Below are 19,907 nucleotides of genomic sequence, written 5' to 3' on the forward strand. Positions count from 1 at the left end.
ACTAAGAGTGGAGGTGACAACTAATGATGGCATTCTTATAAAACTGATACAATACTGTAATTGTCCCAAACCACTGGTGATGCTGCCATCATTGGAGAATATCTACAGAGATGGCAAAAATATGGATCTCAGATGGGCAACAGCACTTCTTGAATGAGCCCATCTCTAGTGAGGAAATAGTCCAAGCGATAAATACCCTTGATGGCCCCACCACTGGATGAGCTAAAAGGAGCATTCTAAAAAGGCATCTAAACACCTGCTTGCCCTAAACTTGTTGGAGAGATCCCTGGAGCCCTGGAGGCTGGAGTTTTACCACCCGAGCTCTGGTAAACTGTGATCATGCTGTTGTTAAAAAACCTGGCAAGGCGCTTCACTATTGTACCTCCTACTGTCCCCTATCCTTATTTAATTTTGAAAATAAAATCCTGGATAAGGTCCTTGCAACAAGACTGTCTCTTTTAATGGAGCAGACTATTTTGCCCGTGTAGATGGGCTTTGTCCTACTGAGTTCCACCTTCATAAATCACTGAACAGTCATTGCAGTTTTGAACTGGATCGCATGGACATCCCAGCGAAGGTTGATTGATAGATGCTGAAAAAGCATTTGATTCACGTTTTGCTCTTTGTAGGGCACCCTCAACCTCGTCTTGCCCTGTTGATACGTGAAATTATCGGATTTGGGGCTTTATCTGGTCTCTCAACAACTGGGCCAAGTTAAAACTTTTTTCACTCAGCCACGATGCAGGATGTCTTGGAATGTCCCCAGGCCTGGTGCGAAGACACCACCAAATATTTGGGGATTATCTTACATGGGCAGAAAGATATGATAATCCAGTTGATCTATGGGCCAGCTGTGGACAAACTGACCACACATACTAAGCACTGGATCAAGTTGCCCCTGTCCATGATGAGGTTTATCGCTATTATCAAAATGGTGGACTCCCCTCATTCCTATATTTACTGTATTTTTGACTATATCAATTCCTTTAACCAATGGCTTCTTTGACATCCTTAGAAGCCTCCTAACATGCCTTATTCGGGTGAGCCTCAGACCCTGGATAGAACTGGCTACCTTGATGCTCCTTTATGAGTGGGGGCTGATTCAGGGTGCAGGTCTTCCAGTTGTACTATGTTGCAGTGCAGTATCACTATGCTTACTATTGGTATCATGCAGAAGCCCACCTGCCATATATGAGACCTGAGAGGATCAGGCTGGGAGTATACTGCTGTCCTCCTACTTTTTCCCAGATGGGCATGGTATTACACACACCAACACTACTCAATTTGGGGATGCAACACATTTGGATAGTTTCATACTACATCGCATCCACAACACATTGTGTGCCCGGCTGTCTGTCTTGCAGCTGACCCTGGAGGATTTTCCTGCATTGACATTGGTAATTTCTGCAAACCTGGGACGCCTTTTCTTCAGACTATACCACACAAGTACTGCCAGAGCAGCATGGTAGGACTTGGGCAATTTGGAAGTGAGACTTGGGCCATCTGATACCAGATAAGACTTGGCACTTGTTGCACACAAATGAAACTTATTTCCCCAAATCACAGACATAAACTGTTACACTATTAATTCCTGCATTGTGCATACACCACTTTGCGGGATCCTGCCCACATGCCTCCCACACAATTGTCCCATTGTCCTAAGTGCAAGGCAAAAGAAGCCAATTTGATTTATCTTGGAGTTGGACCTGCCCTGGAATGCAGGCATACCCACCGACTATCCTCTCAGTTATCCGCAATGCCTGAGATTGCCTTCACGCCCAACCCTTTGCTGGTACTCCTGGTATATGTTAAGGATGTCCCAAGGAGTGTCCGCAGATTCATCACAATTGCATTACTGCTCATCCAGCATGCCTAGTGTTGCACTGGGGAAGAGCGTATTGCACCACTGCTTTCGAGTGGCTGAAAAGTATGGTATATTGCGACAATACCAGCAAAGTCTTCGCCGCATTTTAGCTGCCAACTTCCCGACCCAAGGATGTCTGGCAGCCCCTGCGCAAGTATTTACTGTCGTTTGAGCCCGACACACTTGGCTGACCTGTCGGCCCTCTTTCCCCACAGGGCGGACCCTGCTCACCCTGAGCCCATTCCACCCTTTACTGTCACACTATTTGTACGCTTTAGACACCATTGACGTGGGGTTAACTCCTATAACCAGTCCATCACCCAGCCTGTCCCTTAATGACATTATCCTAGTTGCAGCTAATGATCTGTTAAATAGCCTGGATGCTGCTATGTTGTCAATATATATATATATATATATATATATATATATATATATATATATATATATATATATATTTACAGTATATTTACTGCAGAGATGTGTTTGTTTCTGTTGTTATGTAGAAGAAAAAAGGAAAAATAAAGCTTTAAAAAAAAAAAAAAAGATCATGTAAATGTCATCTGTGGCAGCGATGAGTGTTTTTTCTGTTCTTGGGTTGGGCCTGAATCGCGACTGTGTGTCATCGAGGATCTGGTGGTTACTGTGGTGGTTGGTGAGGCATCGGTTGATTAGTTTCTCTAAGAACTTTGCCGGGTATGGTAGGAGGGAGATGTCAGCAGATGGTTTCTTAAGCAGTGGCATGCTGTCCAGGAATGTGACTGAGACAATGGAGGTTTTGATGATGGGTGTTAGTGCTTTGCTGATCAGTATGAGTCCTGTGATAAAGAGGGCTGGTGGGGGCAAGGCTCAGATGAACCCCCTAGTGGATGGTCTTCATGGGAGCTTCAATTTCAACAGTGTAACGTGCAGGCCACAAAGTCAGGTTTGGTTCATTGGCTGTGATGGGAAGTTGAGTTGCAACAGTAATGGAGTCTATTTGTGATTTTATTACAGAAGAATTCTGAGAGCTTGTTTAAAACAGTCTTGGGAAGGGTTAATGTTGTTGGGGGTGTCAGAAGGCACACTGAAAACTTTGATGATGGGGAAGATTTCCTTGATGCTGTTAATGCTGGTGTCAATGCAATCTGTAAGAGCTGTGCACTTGGTGTTTCACATCTGCTGATGGCAGTGTTTTAGTGGTGATTTGAAGATTTCTTGCGGTGTCTTGAATTGCTCTCCATTTGCACTCTAGTTGCTTACAGTTGTGTTTCGTCAGCCTGAATTCCTCTTTGGACCAGCTGGCCTGTGGTCAGGCTCTTGCCTTTGGGTTGGACTTGATGGGAGCCAAGGTGTTGGCACATGCGGTGATACAGCTGTTGAGATTTCTGATGGCGTTAAGCAAATTGCTGGTGTGCTCAGACTTTTGTTCTTAGAAGGCCGAAGCTCAATCCTCTTTTGAGATGATTTTCCAGCTGAAGTAGAGCCGTTCTGATGGTGGTAGGTCTGTGATGGTGCAGGATTGGTATATTAAAACTGACAAAGCGGTGGTTTGTCTAAGTCATAGTTATTGGCTTGTCAACTTTGATGTTGCCGATTGAAGAGAAAATTGGGTCCTACAGGTGTCTGGCGGTGTGGGTGGCACCAACCCCTGCTGCATATGTGGGCATGTTTCCTCCTCCTAATTAGGATTCAGAGATGCCTTAGTGAAGTCATCACCTACCACCCTATGAAGTGGATAAGATCTTTTGACTCAGAGAGCTCATCAGATACCAAATAAACATCAACAATTTGAACAATTTGGACACCTTAAGAAATTTGAGATATCATGACCCGTTTGGCCACAGAAACAAAACTCCAAGCTAATGTAAGTTTCAAAGCTTTATTACAACCACAGTGCTAAGGTAATATAGATGGTGCACAGAACTAAATTATACACATACATGAAGACCATAGGCTGACCGAAACGTCTAAAGAAATTAAGCCTAGTAAGCATCAACAGTATTAGCAACTCCAACAAAATAACAGAAATTACCAAAACTATTATTTGAGCAACAGAAACAGATTTCAAAGCTGTTGATGGTGATATTTGAATAGTCAATCTCCAACAATGGCAATTAATTTTCCAACCTCGGTCATCACCACTACTATCACTAATTTGGAATGGCATGTGTGGGGAAGAGACGGCACATGCGATAAAAAGCAAAAGACAAAGGAAGACAAAAATGATTTGGAAAATCTTCTACCTAGGGTAACTAACTATAAAAATGCATTAGTGTAAGTTATCTAAGCTGAAAGGGAAAAACACTAGAAACATATTGCAGATCCATTATACCTCTATTTTATGAGATAGCAGGCAGGAAGATTCGTCAATCCAGAGCTCCAACTTCTTCACAGCATCGGTAGACAGTAGCATCCAGAGACAGTGCAGAACACGAGCTGCACATAGCGCAAAAGGTAACAGCTCGGAAGATGTTGGGCATATTAGTAATGACTAGCATAAGCAGAAGGCATTTAGAACAGGTGACTAGGACGTTAACATAGAGGATGGTTTCAGAGGATCACCTCTGACCTCTGAGCATGACACAGGACAGACTAATTCAGAGGATGGCCCAAAGGGGCAAAACACGGAGAGGGGCTAAAGTAGACTGGTTCTGAGGACAGTCAAAAGTGGACTCTCTGGATGGTTAAGTCTCTGATCGGCCAAAGGATTAGGCACATTTCACGTAAGATTATAAATATCCAGTAGAAATGATTGACATTCATCAGGTTTGGAACTATTCCAGATTTTCTCAGGGGTGGTGCAAAGTCATCATGATGCATTTCCTTGGTTCCATTGATAACTAACATTTAATAATACATTTGAAACATTGTGAACTCTTACTCATACAAGTTGTAAATGATCATTGTTAGACTGACAGCAGGAACAAACTAAGATACTCTTATTAAGATCAGTAAGACCCTAGCTTTAGCCTCTAATACAATGAAATATTCACTAACACATAAGCAACATAGGAAAGAATTCAGGTCAAAAGGGACACGATGAACAAGCATTTTCTTCTACACTTGCTGTGAGAATAAAATTTCAGGCCTAGTGTAGTCAAGCAAATCTGAATACATATTAATGAAAATGAATATACATAAAGCCTACTACACACCTTACTATTTTAAAACACATATGCAAAGCAAATCCTTTATTAGCAAACATTATTACTCCATAACATTAGAAATGACTGAGATGTACATTTATTTTTCTGCTCACATATAACTACACGTTAATAAATTCATATAAATCAATATAAGTATGGCTAAGTCAATATACTTTTCAATACTCATAATATACTTTTCAGGTGATAAACCATTGTTTCTATTAATAATTGTCATCATTAGTCTACCAAATATAAAAGCATAACATCTGCCATGACAATATGCAATGACCAAACAATGGTTGACACAATGTTCGTCATGATTCAAATGTGCACATTTTTACATTTCATCCTTAGTTTCTCATTTAGGCATTTTAGTGTTTGAATATTAACAAAATATTCTTATGTCTATGCCACTAATTGATTATTAAAATTTGATCTCTATCCCATGTACATCTCATTTGTGGACTGCAATGCATGTTAGGTCCTCTGCATGCTCTGAGGTATTAAAGAGAAGAGGAACATGACCTAAATATTAGGAACGCATTCTAAAAATGTTGTCTATGGTTTTCATTACAGGTGCCAAAGGAGATGCTGGAATCCCGGGGCAAAAAGGTAAGACACATTCAAATACTACAACACATTTTGATGGGTAAATTTTACTGTGCTGCTCAGTCCTTGAAGAGAACATATGGGCAAGAAAGACAATGATGATTAGCACCAAGAGGCTGTTTACAGTGTTTAATATCTCAATACAGGTAAAAGGTACTGAAATGTCGTTACAACCATACCCTAAATGCCAATTTTCAGTCTTATTCATCATGAACAGTAGAATTATGATTCTTTTCCACTGCATTTTTTGCTCCTTTTAGGGTCTGTCATTGGCCAAGACCTATTCGTTTAACTAAAAGTATGCATATAATACACTCATAGGGGGTTTGAGCATGCCCTCTTCGTCCATTTGCCTGCTATTGTGTCATTCACATATTTCTTCTGCCTACTACAGTATACAATGAGGGACAATGGGTCAGCCCACTTCAGGGACTGGCTAATGTCCCTGTGAGTGATGACATTCTGCCTTTCACAAGGAGCTCATCTGTTGGCCCTAGTCCTCTCAGCAGGGTCACCCCCAAACGTTTTGCCATTATCCCTTAACTTTTTGCTGAATTCGTTTTATTGGCCTTAGGACGCAGTGCATTTTACCACTGCTAACCAGTGCTAGTGTGCTTGTGCTCACTCTCCTAAAACATGATTACATTGGCTTACACATTGGCTCTTGGCATATTTAAATTACTTATACATCCCTTGTAGAGTGGTATACCGTATACCCAGGGCCTGTAATTTCAATGCTACCAGTGGGCCTGCAGCACCTATTGTGCACCCACTTATGTAGTCCCTTAAAACATGTCCCCTGTCTGCCTCCCCAGCCTGAATGCAGTGCCAAACTGCCATGTTGACCTGCCATTTGAACCCCTTTGTAAAGCCTTGAACTCCCCTATTTTTATACATATCAACCCTAAGGAAGGCGCTAGGAAGTACAGAGGGCAGGTGACTGTGTAATTAAAAGTATTTACATGTACTATTAAGATTTACATGTCCTGGCAGTGAACAACTCCCACATTTGTTGTTTTCACTACTGTGAAGCCTACCATTAAATAAGCTCTAATTCCTAATTAAGAGGAGGTAGCCATGGCATGTTTGTTACCTATGAAATTGTAACCCTTTCTTAAGGTAAAGCTGGATTTGTTATTACAATTTTGAAAATGCAACTTTTAAAAAGTTGTCATTTTTCTGTCCTTAGCCAATTTGTGCCTGTAGCCTGGAGTGGGTCACATGACTGGGTGTAATGGACAGTTAGACTTTGTGAATTCTTCTCAGACAGGCACACAATAGTGGGATTAGGTGTGCCTGATTGAGCTATCTGCTGGCAGGAGGAGAGGCCTAGCTGAGCACAGGCCCACTTACAACTGAATAATATGTGCCCTGCCTTCCCAAATGGCCTAACAATCCTGTATTGTCACTGCAGCCAGCTTGGTGCCACGGCAGGAGGGTCAAGAAATTCCAAGCACTTAAAGAACCATTCCAGAAACTTATCCCACCTTCCACAAGAAGGGCACCAGGGTATAAAAAAAGGACATTCATCCCACTCTTCAGTTTATTACTGGACCTGCGGAAGGACACTCAGAGGACTGTCTACTGCTGTGACCTGCTGTGGACTCTGCCAGACTGTTGCTCTATCTGGAAGGACTGCTTTGCTGTCTGGAGCCTTACGTGAACCCTCAGAGGCCAGGCCTGCTGTTAAGCTCTGCATTTATACCTGCACCCAGGACTACCAGAAGTGAGTCCAAGAGGTGGACCCATGGTTGTGGTACTAAAGCTGCCCAGATAGCCAATTTTCAAAACAGAGGACTTAAACACACTTTGGAAAAATACGTGCTCTGAGAACCAGGAGGAGATTGGGACCAACCTGCTGACCTATCCACCAGAGGTGCATCGTGGGTCGGATTGACTTCACAGTCTCTCCTGCCTCGTTATCTACAAATCCGTTTCAGTGGTCCTTCACCAAGGGAGTATCTTGTGGAACTGTCTTTGGCTACAGCTCTCTGCTTCGTCCGCTGGAGGTTTTCAACTGCCATATCGGTGACTTAGGGCCTCATTATGAGTGTGGTGCTCCGAGGACCGCCACACTTGCGGTGACAGTCCAACCATTACATTACAACCCTGGTGGGCAGACCCGCCAGGGGTCTGCAGTCACTGCCAGGAACATTGTTCCAGATGGGCTGATGGCAGTCTGAGTTGCCACCACGCTGATTACAACTCAGCTTACTGCCAGCCTTTCCATGATTGTCACCCGCCATGGAAAGGCTGCCGTAAAGCCATTGTGGGGGGCCGTAGGACAGCCCCTGCACTGCCCATGCCCATGGCATGAGCAGTGCAGGGACTCACCTACTCAGCACCATTGGAAAGCGCACAGTGTGCTTTCCGATGGTGCTTGTGTGCTACGGTATTGGCCTCGGCTCTTTTAAGGGAGCTGAGACCAATAACGTAGCACTGTTCTCGCCGGTCAGCCCGGCAGGAACGCGTAATACAATTTTCCCACTGGTCAGCCTAGCTGGAATATTGGAATGCCCTTGGGGGGCACACCACCGGTATGACAATGGCTTCTTTCTCGCGAGTTTGGTGGTTGGCTTGACTGACCCTCACACTCGTGATAAGGCCTTAAGGAAGAACAAAGACATTTTTACCGCAGCTTGGACCAACGGCTATCTAACAATGACTCTCCCTCCGCAGACACCTCCTGCATCTCAGCTCCATCGACTTTACCTTCTTAGACATTTTTATTCAGGAATTTTGCTAAGTTGAAGGTAAGCGCTAACCAGGCCCAATCCACTACTTTTTTCCGAACCACACTCCATTGCAGTCTTTAGTGAAAGAACTGCATCTGCCAGCAAGTGGTCTGGTTTGAGGTGAGGTAAGAGACGGGGTGTGGGAAGGGGTGCTACGTGGCCTTACAATGGTTAGAAATGCAATACTAAATACTGAGGTTGAAAATGTGGCAAATGGTGCCCGTATTTGTGCAACAGCAGTTTTGTGTACACAGCATGGCCATTATATCATCGTTTATGCTTTTCCTCAAACCTGTTCCCCACTCCCTCAGTGTAATCAATACCTAAATCCAGGTGAAGAATATTAAAGATGTCATGAATTGTAAAAAAAACAAAAAAACCTGCATATTGCTGAAGAGAATCTGAAACATCAGCCAAACATCAACAATAATCATCAACAATTAGGAATTCAGAATGTATATTTATTTGAAGATGTGTCGTTGAGTATTGAAGAGATATGATGACATCACCATGTCTCTCAATCAACTCTGGATCTTAGAGCCAGACTGGGAACCCAAAGCAGCCCTGGCAAGTTTTGTCAGACCCGCCCCCATAGGGTGCATAGTGAGCGAGCCTGACTATTATAATGGGAATTGGGTGAGCTCTACCCCACCAAGAAAATTTGGGAAAAAATGGCAAATTCTACAGCACACTTTTCATTAGATATTCAATTGTATTTGTTTTTAAAGTATAGTTAATGATGACCTTACAGTGCACCAGGATACTGCACTCTTTATTGGGGCTCTTCAATGATTCCCTCACCATCACCCTCTAACTGTGCCCTTCATCTCCCCATAACTCCTCTCCCACATGCATTTCACTTGTTTTATAGTGCCTCTCTTACGAGCACAGGGTGTTGGAGCACTTTACATCACACACATACAGAGACAATGGATCATACATATGTAAATCAGTGTATATAAAATGTTACATAATACAAAGGAGACTACAAGGTGTAGCATTCACATATCACCCATGATGGTAGGCATTTTTTAAGAGTGCTTGGTCTGGGGAAGCTTAAACTCAGGATTCAGAACCTAACACAGTTTGTAAGGTTAACTGTACTAATAACAATGTATTTCTACCCAAGCAAAACATTTTTTGCAAAATTAGAATAATCAAAGTCTGAGAAAAAATAACATTCTAACCTGTACCATTTAGTTTGCATGCAGCTGTTTGATGGCAGTTCATAGCCCACCGTACTAAATTATGATTGTACTTTATGAACTGCACAGTAAACAAAAGGAGCACTATGAAAAATGCAGCATCCCACTGAGCACTGCACATAAAATACTATTCTGTGATTTGTATAGTATATGATATTTGAGGGAGGCATATTAACTGTCTGCGTTATCTTAGATGAGTCAAAACTGCCACTAGACAAAGCTCCAGTCTCTCTCCAGCAAGTACGTAACCATGAGAGTTATCTTGGCACTTTCTTGTTGCCTGAAAGGGTTGGATATACAATGAGCTCTGCCGTGCTTTTAAAACTCCTGCCCTGCACTGGAAAGAAACAATTGGCTTGTTGGCTTTCCCTGGTAGTTTAAGAGTTATGGGCAATGCTTTAAGGTGTCTGCTTTCAAAAGGCTTTGAACATTTATAGAGGTTGGAGCCAATGTAAAAGAAGCAATGTATATTATTCAGTGCTTACAATTTTAAACAGAAGGGATTGGCAGTGTTAGCAGCTGTGATCCTCTAAAGTATACTCAATTAACTCCAGAGGACTTTGAGATGAATGATGGATGGAGGGTGCAGTGGGGTTAGTCAGCAGAACTTCATGACACAATGCCCCACCTCCAATCACACAATAATACATGCCACTGTCACATGTTACCTCTACGTTTGATTTAAACTCTTGCATCATTTTGTCTTTCCTGTGTCCCTCCACTTTCACAACTCTTGCTGCTACCACCCATGTTCCAGGCAGACGTCCTAATGCAAATATATTCTAACAGGATGTGTTTGTTTAATGTAGGGGAGAAAGGAACCCCCGGTGTGCAAGGAACAGTAGGTAAGAATGTTGTCAAAGATCCTTGACATCTTTTTACTTTTCTTTTTTTCTTGTGACACGTAGGGGAAAATGAAAGCATATTTATATAAATATTCTGCTTTTTAAGGAAAAAAACCAAAAGGCACAGATTGGGTAAACTTAGTGAAGTTTATAAAGTTAAACAATATTGGTTTCACCACTGCTCTGAAAGCGTTCTACATTTAAAAACATAGATTCCAGTTTCAGTTCTTCCTTTTGTTACAGATCCGTCCATGAGGGCCTGGGGTGTTGAAAAGAAACTTTTATAGGCAAGGTCTCTCTATCAACTATAGTAAAGGCAGCTGAATGGAATTACACTAAACTTGGCATGGAAATAAAGCTCAGGGCAGTTCCAGTGCATTAGTAGTTTTTGAGAAATGTGCATTACAGAAGGTGTCTGGAGATATTTCAATGCCCAAAGGGTTAGCTGAGCAAGTCAAACCCCACATGCCTGCCACACAAACCATATTTTGTATACACAATACAGTGCACATGACCTCACAATATTTCTACTGATAAGTTACAGGACTTTACTGCTAACGATAATTAAAAAACATCACACATTCTAAAAAAGTGCTCATACTATTTCTAGAGTACTGCCATCAACAATGTCAGTGTCAAAATACAATGTAATGCCGCCAGTGTTATCTATTGCCATTTGTAATGTTATCTGGCACAACATGGGTGAGGCTGGGAACACTGCATTTGAGGTTCAAATTATCGTGTGTAACAGTTCACGCCAAGGAGTGGTATAAGAGCTTCCTTTTACTATGACCATTAAATATATGGGATCAACAAGCATGTTAAAAGTCCTGGTAGCATTGCGTAATACTATGGTGTCACTGCCAGACACTTTGAAAAGGACCACTGACATAACAGCTGCTCTAAATTTAGGGCCCAATTCACAAAGGTAAACTTAGATCTGAAGTTTTTCCCTTTGTATTGGGCCCTTAAACTTCAGGTCTAAGTTTACCTTTGTGATTTGGGCCCATCGTGTTTTGAAAGCAGGACATGCAATTCTTGATGTGGACATCTGAGAATTATTTTCAGTTTGATTCATGAAGTGTTGTGTCTGTGTTTCTCTCCCTTAATTTTCTAATTTGCGGATGTTTTGCAAAGCAGTTGTGTAAGATTATAGTATACTATCTAACATTTTTTTAAATGCATACAACCGAGCTTCCTTAATCACTGTAACTCTGTCTTGTGATTGAGTCCCTCTTAGTGTTTCAGATGTAAAAATGCTAGTAAGGATAGTTTCTTGTCTTGGGCTTCTCACTTAATAACAGAAACCAGTAAATCATCCAGTAGTAGACAAATGTTAATCCAGTCACTAATATATCTCGCATATTTTGTTAAACACCCAGGAGAACAGGGACCTGATGACATTCTCTGTAAGAAAGGTGAGTGGATTTTACTTTCCTTACTTTTCTTCATATATAAATGTCTTTTCCTCCTATTATTTGTCTGTTGGCGTTGTTTGTGCTTGCTGTTGCTTCTTAAAGCTGTCACCTTAGCAGGAGTTGCCTAGAGAACTGGTGATTTCTTACCTGTTGAATGCCAAGTTTGAGACACGGTAGATGACTAAAAAGAGAATTGAGTTCCCTGCTTAGTGAGTGTGTGAACTATTTGCTTCGATTCATAGTTTAAGATTAACAACTATGTAACATTAAACATCTCTGAAGAAGGTAGACAATGGCCTTTAGCATATACTAACCATTATAGCATAGTACATTGTTTGTGTCTGCAAATGATGTGTAGCCTCTTATGTTTATTAACTGTGTCACCACCTTGAAGTTTGCAGTGAAAATATATGTGGCAATAACTTTTTAACCCGGGTGGGTCAGACTACAGTGTGCAGTGTTATTGTGGATTTGCTTTTTATGTGTACTTCAGATCACTTCCTCACTGTATAATTGTTGGTAGAGCATTTCAACCTGGGTTCTCCTATTGTTTGTGTGTGATATGTGAAAAGTTCTATGTTTTCAGGTCTAAAATGTTCTAGTGCTTGCCAGAGATGGAGGCGTCAAATGTGTGTCATTTAGGTGTTGGTAGGTGTTGTTAGGCAGTTAGGTAGGAGGTAGCTTGAGGGGAGTTAGAATCTAGGAAGTAGGAAGGCCAAAAGCTAAATAGCTAAAATTTTTCTGATCTTCATACAAGTAACCCACTGGTAGGCTCTTAATGATAGAGAACAACATAATACTGAAACAGTTTGAACTTACATTCACAGAGAAACCAGAACAAGACTTTAACTACATATGAGTATTACAATCAAACACCATTTGGTCTAATTTCAAAGTTGTCTCCGAAAGACCATTTACAAACTAGGCCATTGTTTCACATTCCAGAGCCTGTGAAATCGAGAATCATGAAAGAAATAAGTCACCTTATAATACTAGTCCTGAACTAACCTGACTAATAAGTGGTTAACTCATAGAAAGGCACCAAACCGCCTCAAAAAAGTCATAATCATAATTGGGATAACAAGAGTAGAGGACGTGAACAACTATCAGACAGTTTCAAACATACCTTTTCTACTAAGAATGTTAGAAAGCCATGAGATAACGCAGCTCAAACAATTTGTCTTTGTCAACAACATATTGAATGAATAACAAGAGCATTCTGGGAAGGTTGCAGCATCGAATCAGACTTTTTACTAATAGTCAATGATGTTCTGGGTATACTCTGGAGACTCATGTCTTCTAATTCTTAATAACACACAAATGTCATATCCTTTTTACATTCATAAAAGTCATGTCTAAATAAAGAAATCTTCACCGAAAGGCACCTTAACTGTTGCTCAGCTACTCAAAGAAATCCAACCTTGGATGATATCGACTTACGAGAACTACAACCAGTGATGGTCAAACATAAGAGACATGCCTCAACATTAGTAAACTTAAAAAGAAGAAATGTATTAATGGTTTCTTTTAAAAGAGTACTTCACTAAAGAAAAATGTGGGGTACCCGGCAGACTGTTCAGGAACACTCTATGATAACTGTACAGGTTTTCTTAGACATCCATGTGCTCTACCCTGAATTGAGGTTGAGCTCGTTCTGGTCAGTGCCAAAATCACAAGATTTCTCTTCAGAAATTGCCTTTGTTTAAATATGTCAAATCATAAACATTCAAACTTTTTAGATTACAGCAATGTCTCAGTTTGGCTGAACCTGAACACAGGCTCAGATTTCACACAGGAAAGCTATCCCCAAAGTTGTACGTACAGAGATTACAGGCTCAGGTATTAACTCCTCTAAACGTGGTCCACTGAGATATCACTCATGTGACATAGATTATTTAAACATACATGCTACGTAGGTCTTACAGACTCAGATCTCAGATATCAGTTCTAGCACGTAGACACCTGACAGCAATGCCATCCCTCAAATTACACATATCTTACAGTATGAGGCTTGGTACAGCATCAATACTTTCGGTTACATTGATCCTACATTTTCTGAAAGGAAAATTGATTCATATTACCCAGAACTTACTGGCTGAGGTCTGTTACAGCAAAGTTATTCTTCATACTCTGAGATGTTTTATGACACTGGAAGTGGTCTCTGGCCCAGAGACACAGGCCTTTGGGGGTGGTGGTGCTGAAACACTAGTCCCCCCCCCTTTTAACTAGATGCCTTTGTTGGCTTTCATTTGCTGACAGCCCTACCCCAATCATCCCAACACTGCTTAGCACAGATTTTTTTAAATACCAAGCTCTTTTAATTTATTTTTGTTAATGAGGTGATTTGTGTGAGTTGTTGTGGAGAAATGTTGTACTTATGTATATTAACCCTTTGCAATGTCTACAAAACGTTTTATGTAGATGAAAACAGTACCTCAACTTTAAATAATGGGAGGGAGCAACAGAGAATATTTGTTATTGAAATCGAAAACACAGGTCACTATACTGCCTTCTGGTAGATCCAACATTAAATATTAGATTTAGAACATGATGCAGTCATGTTTGAATGCATTGTAACATTCGTAAAGTGGCATATGGTCTCTCTCATAACAAGAGCTTCCTGAATAAGAATCTTTGCTGATGGTGCTTTCATCTACCACTTAAGTTTTTAAATAGTATATTAATACAGGGGTGAGACAAACACATTAATTCCGGTGCAGTGGCGGTCTGGACCACTACCGGTGGGGCGGTCTGACTGCTACATTACGACTCCGGCGGTCCGACTGTCAGGTTACCGCCGTCTCTGCCAGCATCGGTGAGCTCGACCGGATTATGGCAGGTGCAGGTTGCAATCAGCCAGGGAAGCGCTGCACGCAGTGCTGTCCTGCTGATCACAATCTGGTTCTCCCCAACCTTTTCATGGCGGTTTTACTTCCCTGAAAAGGCTGGCGGAGAACAGGTGCCAGAGGCCCACAAGAGGGTCCCTACACTCTGCATGCATGCCTGTGGCATGGGCAGTGCAGGGGTCCCCCTGCCCAGCACCTTGGTTTCCACCCGTCAGCCCAGTGGGAAAGTCATAATGGGTCCGTCAGGGAGGTCGCTACTACAGTGGCAGCCACCCTGTTGGGAGTTTGGCAGACAGGTGTTCCCATCCCCCAAACTCATAATGAGGGCCTACATTTTTTGATTATTACATTTAAAAAAAAATTATTTTTAAAATCTGGAAAGGAATCAAGAAATGATCCGACTATGACACTGGCAGTGCACGTTTAACCTCTACACAGTTAAAAGTGCTACATATCATGTCGAGGATTTTGCCTGCTTTGGGCTAAGTCTAATTACCCTTTAATCAAATTGCAGCAGCTCACACCATCCAACAATAGTTGAGCAGTAGTGAGTTTGCCTGAATTTTCCCCCACAAATTAAAATCACCAATAATAAAGTGACTGATAATGAATTATAAATTTGTCAAGCCAGGTGAAATATTAAGACTCTGACACTGGGGAAAGATAATGAGACAAAATACTCATATTTGATTACTTTTGCTACAAACAGTAACAAAGACCTTTTGTTTGAACCTGCAAACTGATTACATGTCAGTTTAACCAAAAAGCACCCATGACATACAGTTGCCATCATGCTACCTTTTTTTATAGGTGTGGTAATGGCAATTTTTTAAACCACAGAGGAACCAAATTATCAGTAAGAGATATACATCTTCTAAAAGCCATATTCTAATAATAAAAGTTCTAAATGTTGTTCCAAAAGGAGTCATTAATCAAGTGTCTGTTCTTTACTGTCAACCTGACATTAATAAGACTGGCTTTATAGAAAAACTCTCTTTCAGCTCTTGTTGGTGATTATGCTTTAACCTATATACATTTTTCTGTGTAGTGTAGCAGTAGATTGTATAGGTTGTCTTTGTGTAGGACAGAAATAGATTAGGGATTAAAGTGTAGTTGAGGGAAAACAGTGATACTAGAAACTCATGTTAATGAATTACTAGGGCCCTTTAAGAACAGCATATGTGGCCACTGACTGCATTCTGGCATGGACGGCTCAAGAGAGACAAGCCTTAGCTAGGCACATTATCCACATCTGTGAAGTGGCATCTTTTAACAGTTTGGCAAGGAACATGGAAGCCAATGAGGGAAAAGCACCTCTCACACACCAACTCAATACAAATTGACGAAATTAACAATATTAAACCAGGAAGCTAAAATACTGTATATGGGGTCAGGCAAACCCTGGTCCATGAAAAAAATTCCAAAGAAAGAAAATCAGCTAAAATAATACAATTATTGTGAGGTCCAGGCATCTCTTGGGGCTGGATGGCCAGGTAGGAATAAAGAAGGAGATGGCAAGGCAAAATTAAATTGGATCTAGTTCGCATTTTTGTTTAATAGCAAATCCAAAGTCCATATTGTGGCTCATGGTGATGGTCGGACCGCCGCACTCCAGGCAGTTCGACCGGCACATTGCAAACCTGGCGGTTGGACCACCAGGGAACCGCTGCCTCTGCCGGGAACAAGGTTCCCGACGGGCTGACAGCTGTCAGACTCATGGTCAGCCATGGCGGCGTTGAATTCAGTGCCGCTATGCTGATCATGACTCCTGTTTCCACCAGCCTTTCCATGGCGGGGACCCCACCATGGAAAGGCTGGCAGAGACACAGTCCTGGGGGGCCACCTGCTCAGCACCCTTGGAATCCACACTATCTGCTGGGCAGACTATGGGCATTCCCAGGGAGGCCCGGCTCTGTGCGACAGCACTGGCCTTGGCTTCATGAGGAGCAGAGGCCAATGCCGCTGCATGGTTTCCACTGGGATGACCGATCAAAACCTCTGATTTGAGAGGAAACCTCATAGTGGGCCTGGGGGAATTAGGGGCTCATTACGAATTTGGTGGTCGGACAAGCCGACCGCCAAAATCATAATGAGCCCCTACGTCTTCAGGTTACATTTATTCAAAGGTACCTTTTCTGTGCTTTGTTAAAATAACCTTGCCATGTAATTTGTTGTAAAACAAAAAAGGTTTGTGTACATGATCTGAGTAGACCTGCCAGGTATGAAAAACCTGTACTGTTATTTTACAATTATATGTGATGAATCATTATTATTAATTTTAAGTTTGTATTGCATGCTTTTTTCTTTTTTGTTTTGCGGCATATGTTTTAAAAAATAAATAACCATCACACAAGCTTGTCAATGCACACCTTTTCAATTTGCTAATAGTTCTTTATTATTGCAAGAGTGCTGAGTCACCCATAAGTGTGTCATGCTGCGGCTCAGATTTGAATCAAGTTGAAATTTAAATGAACGTTACTGACAGGACAAAGTACAAAAGAGTTGACAGTCGTGGCTTGTGGGTCCTACATGAGGCAGGGCGGGGCGGCGCCTGGTTGGGGGAGGCAGCAGGGGCAGTGGCGGGGGTGAGGGGTGATGTTACTATATATAAAAAAAAATGTTCATGAATGCAGGCCACGTCTCTGCTGCAGCCGGCTCAGAGCAGCATCAGGATTGGCTGAGAGCGCCCAGCCAGGGAGCTCCCATGCAGACTGGGAGCCTGTGCAGGGTCTCTCCAGCCCAGCAAATGTGTTGCTGGGCTGGAGAGAGACCTGTGCACATGTGTGTTTGGTCGGCCCAAGACGGCTGGCCAAACACACATGCGCTTCGAGGGGGAGTGCTGAGCACTCCCCTTCACACTTGTCACCCCCGTGACCCCGCCCCTCTAGATGAAAACGATAATAAGCTAAACTTATTATTGATTTCTTTGAGAGGTTTTGCAGCTGCCACTGCTGGCGGGGGAAGGGGGCGTCGTTCCTCTGCCCTTATGGAGGAGCCGCCCCTGAGTGTTGGCAAACTAAATACAAAAATAGTTCATCATAATACCAATTGCTATATATGTATGTATGTATGTTGAATTTATAGAGTGCATTCCGGCTCACAAAGAGCATCGAAGCGCTAGCATAGGTGAGGAGAATGCCAAAAACCATCAGGAGAAACCCCAAAAGAAAGAGACCAGCAGGGGGAGCCTAAGAAGAGGCTAACAAGGAAAAAGCCATGTTTTAATCAGTTCCCTGAAGCGTAAGTAACTAGATTCTGACCTAATATTCAAAGGGAGGGAGTTCCAGCATTTAGCTGCCGCTACAGTGAACACTTTATCACCCCACTTCACTCTGTTGGTCCGTGGAACCTGAATTCTATAGGCTGTCGATGACCTAAGATGTCTCTTGGGTTCGTACCAACAGAGCTTAGAGGTCAGATATTGAGGACCCGTGTCATGAACTGCTTTATAGGTCAAGCAGAGAGATTTGAAAGTAATCCGCTAAGCCACCGGAAGCCAGTGTAACTGTCTAAGACTACTTTTAACTGAAATCCAACGAGAAAGATAAAGAACAGCTCTGGCTGCCAAGTTCTGGACCAACTGTAGTTTGTTCAGCAAGCCTTTGTCTAGATTAAGAAAAAGGGCATTACAGTAGTCCACTTTGGACATCACCAGAGCTAGAGTGGCAGAGACCCTCCATTTATATTGAAGATGATGAAAAACTTTCCTTAACATTTTGATCAGCCACAAACATGTTTTTACATTGTGGTTCACCTGACATTTAAAAGATAGTTGATCGTCAAAAATAATACCCAAATTCTGGTGGGGGGTGGGAGAGGGCCACAATTTGTCGGCCACCAACGTGGATTCCATTGTTTTATACCTGACCCAAAACAGAGAATTTCAGTTTTGGCAGCATTCAATTTAAGCCAGTTAGTCCTCATCCAATTGCTGACTTCTTTCATACAATTATTGAAACGGTCCGCCACCTCCTCACAGTTTTTATTGACTGGGATAATTAGCTGTGTATCATCCGCATAGGAGGTGGGAATGAAGCCAAAGGATCGAATCAAATTAGCCAGCAGGGCGACATAGATATTAAACAAGGTGGGGCTTAGTGAATAACCTTGTGGAGTCCCGCAGGGTAATAAGTAGGGAGTGGAGTTGAAATTCCCACATCTCACAGTGGTCCATCTGTTAGTCAGAAAGGATTCCTGAAGTTTCAGAGCCCGCTCTCTAATGCCTGCTTGATAAAGGCGAGTCAGCAAAATCTGTGGAGAGATGGTATCAAAGGCTGCCGATAAATCTAATAAAACTAAGACAGCACCTTGTCTCTCATCCACCAATCTTCGAATGGAGTCAGTGGATGAGATAAGAGCGGACTCCGTGCTGTGCACCTTTCTAAAGCCATGCTGAGAGGAATCTAAACCTTCCACTTCCCTAAGAAAATCTGCTAGTTCCTTATTCATGATTTTCTCCCAAATCTTTGCCAAAAAAGGAAGAAGCGCAATTGGCCGCAGATTATCTAGATCCTGCCTGTCACCATCTGGCTTCTTTTTCAAGGGAACAACTATAGTCTCCTTCCATCTAGCAAGATAGAGCCCAGAACTAAGGTCCTGGAAAATCGGAACTAAAGCCAGAGCCGTAAGATCTGGTACCATTTGAAAAATGGAAGGAGGGCAAGGATCCAGAGGGGAGCCAGACTTGATGTTGAGAATTAGTTTTCTAATGCTGTCCTGGGTCGGGCATTGAAAATCAGACAACATTTTACTACTAGCTGTAGGATCAGAGGAGGTCGAAGAAGATTGATCCCTGATTACCTCATAAGGAGTAAAGTTTGCATGAGTACAGAGAATCTTATTCTCAAAGTGCTTCGCTACCTTATCACAGAACTCCTGTGAGTTTTCCAATTCAGATGGCCTGGGGGGAGTAGATAATACCTTAATCACCTTAAAAAGCTCCCTCGGGGCATTCAAAGCCTCCTTAACTTTAGCCGTATAAAAATTAGATTTAGTTTTAAAATGCGCCGCTTTATAGATTTTAAAAGTGGACTTAAGTATGTCCCTTTCCTCTGGGCCAGGATTCAATTTCCACTGTCTCTCATGTTGACGACATTTCCTCTGAAGAGATTTGAGTTCACTAGTGAACCAGGGTTGATTCGGCTTATTCCGACTAGAGGGCCTAAGAGTCTTAGGGGGAGCCAATTGAGTCATCGCAGTCTCTACACCCTGATAGAAACTTTCTAGCAAGGGCAAGGACCGCTTATTGGCCCTGTCCCAC

General features: G+C 42.2%; 1 protein-coding gene across 3 annotated transcripts in view; it reads left to right on the top strand.

The window, feature by feature from the left end:
• LOC138301220 (ficolin-1-like) overlaps positions 1 to 19,907 on the top strand; it is a 165,232-nt gene that overhangs the window by 26,162 nt on the left and 119,163 nt on the right. For all 3 annotated transcript variants that reach the window (XM_069241462.1, XM_069241465.1, XM_069241464.1), the window contains exons 4-6: positions 5,566 to 5,601; positions 10,348 to 10,383; positions 11,766 to 11,801. In XM_069241462.1, coding sequence (XP_069097563.1) covers positions 5,566 to 5,601; positions 10,348 to 10,383; positions 11,766 to 11,801 — 108 coding nt within the window. The remainder of the gene's footprint in view (positions 1 to 5,565; positions 5,602 to 10,347; positions 10,384 to 11,765; positions 11,802 to 19,907) is intronic.

This window comes from Pleurodeles waltl, chromosome 6, assembly GCF_031143425.1.
Source record: "Pleurodeles waltl isolate 20211129_DDA chromosome 6, aPleWal1.hap1.20221129, whole genome shotgun sequence".
In the NCBI taxonomy this organism is placed as follows: Eukaryota; Metazoa; Chordata; class Amphibia; order Caudata; family Salamandridae; genus Pleurodeles; species Pleurodeles waltl.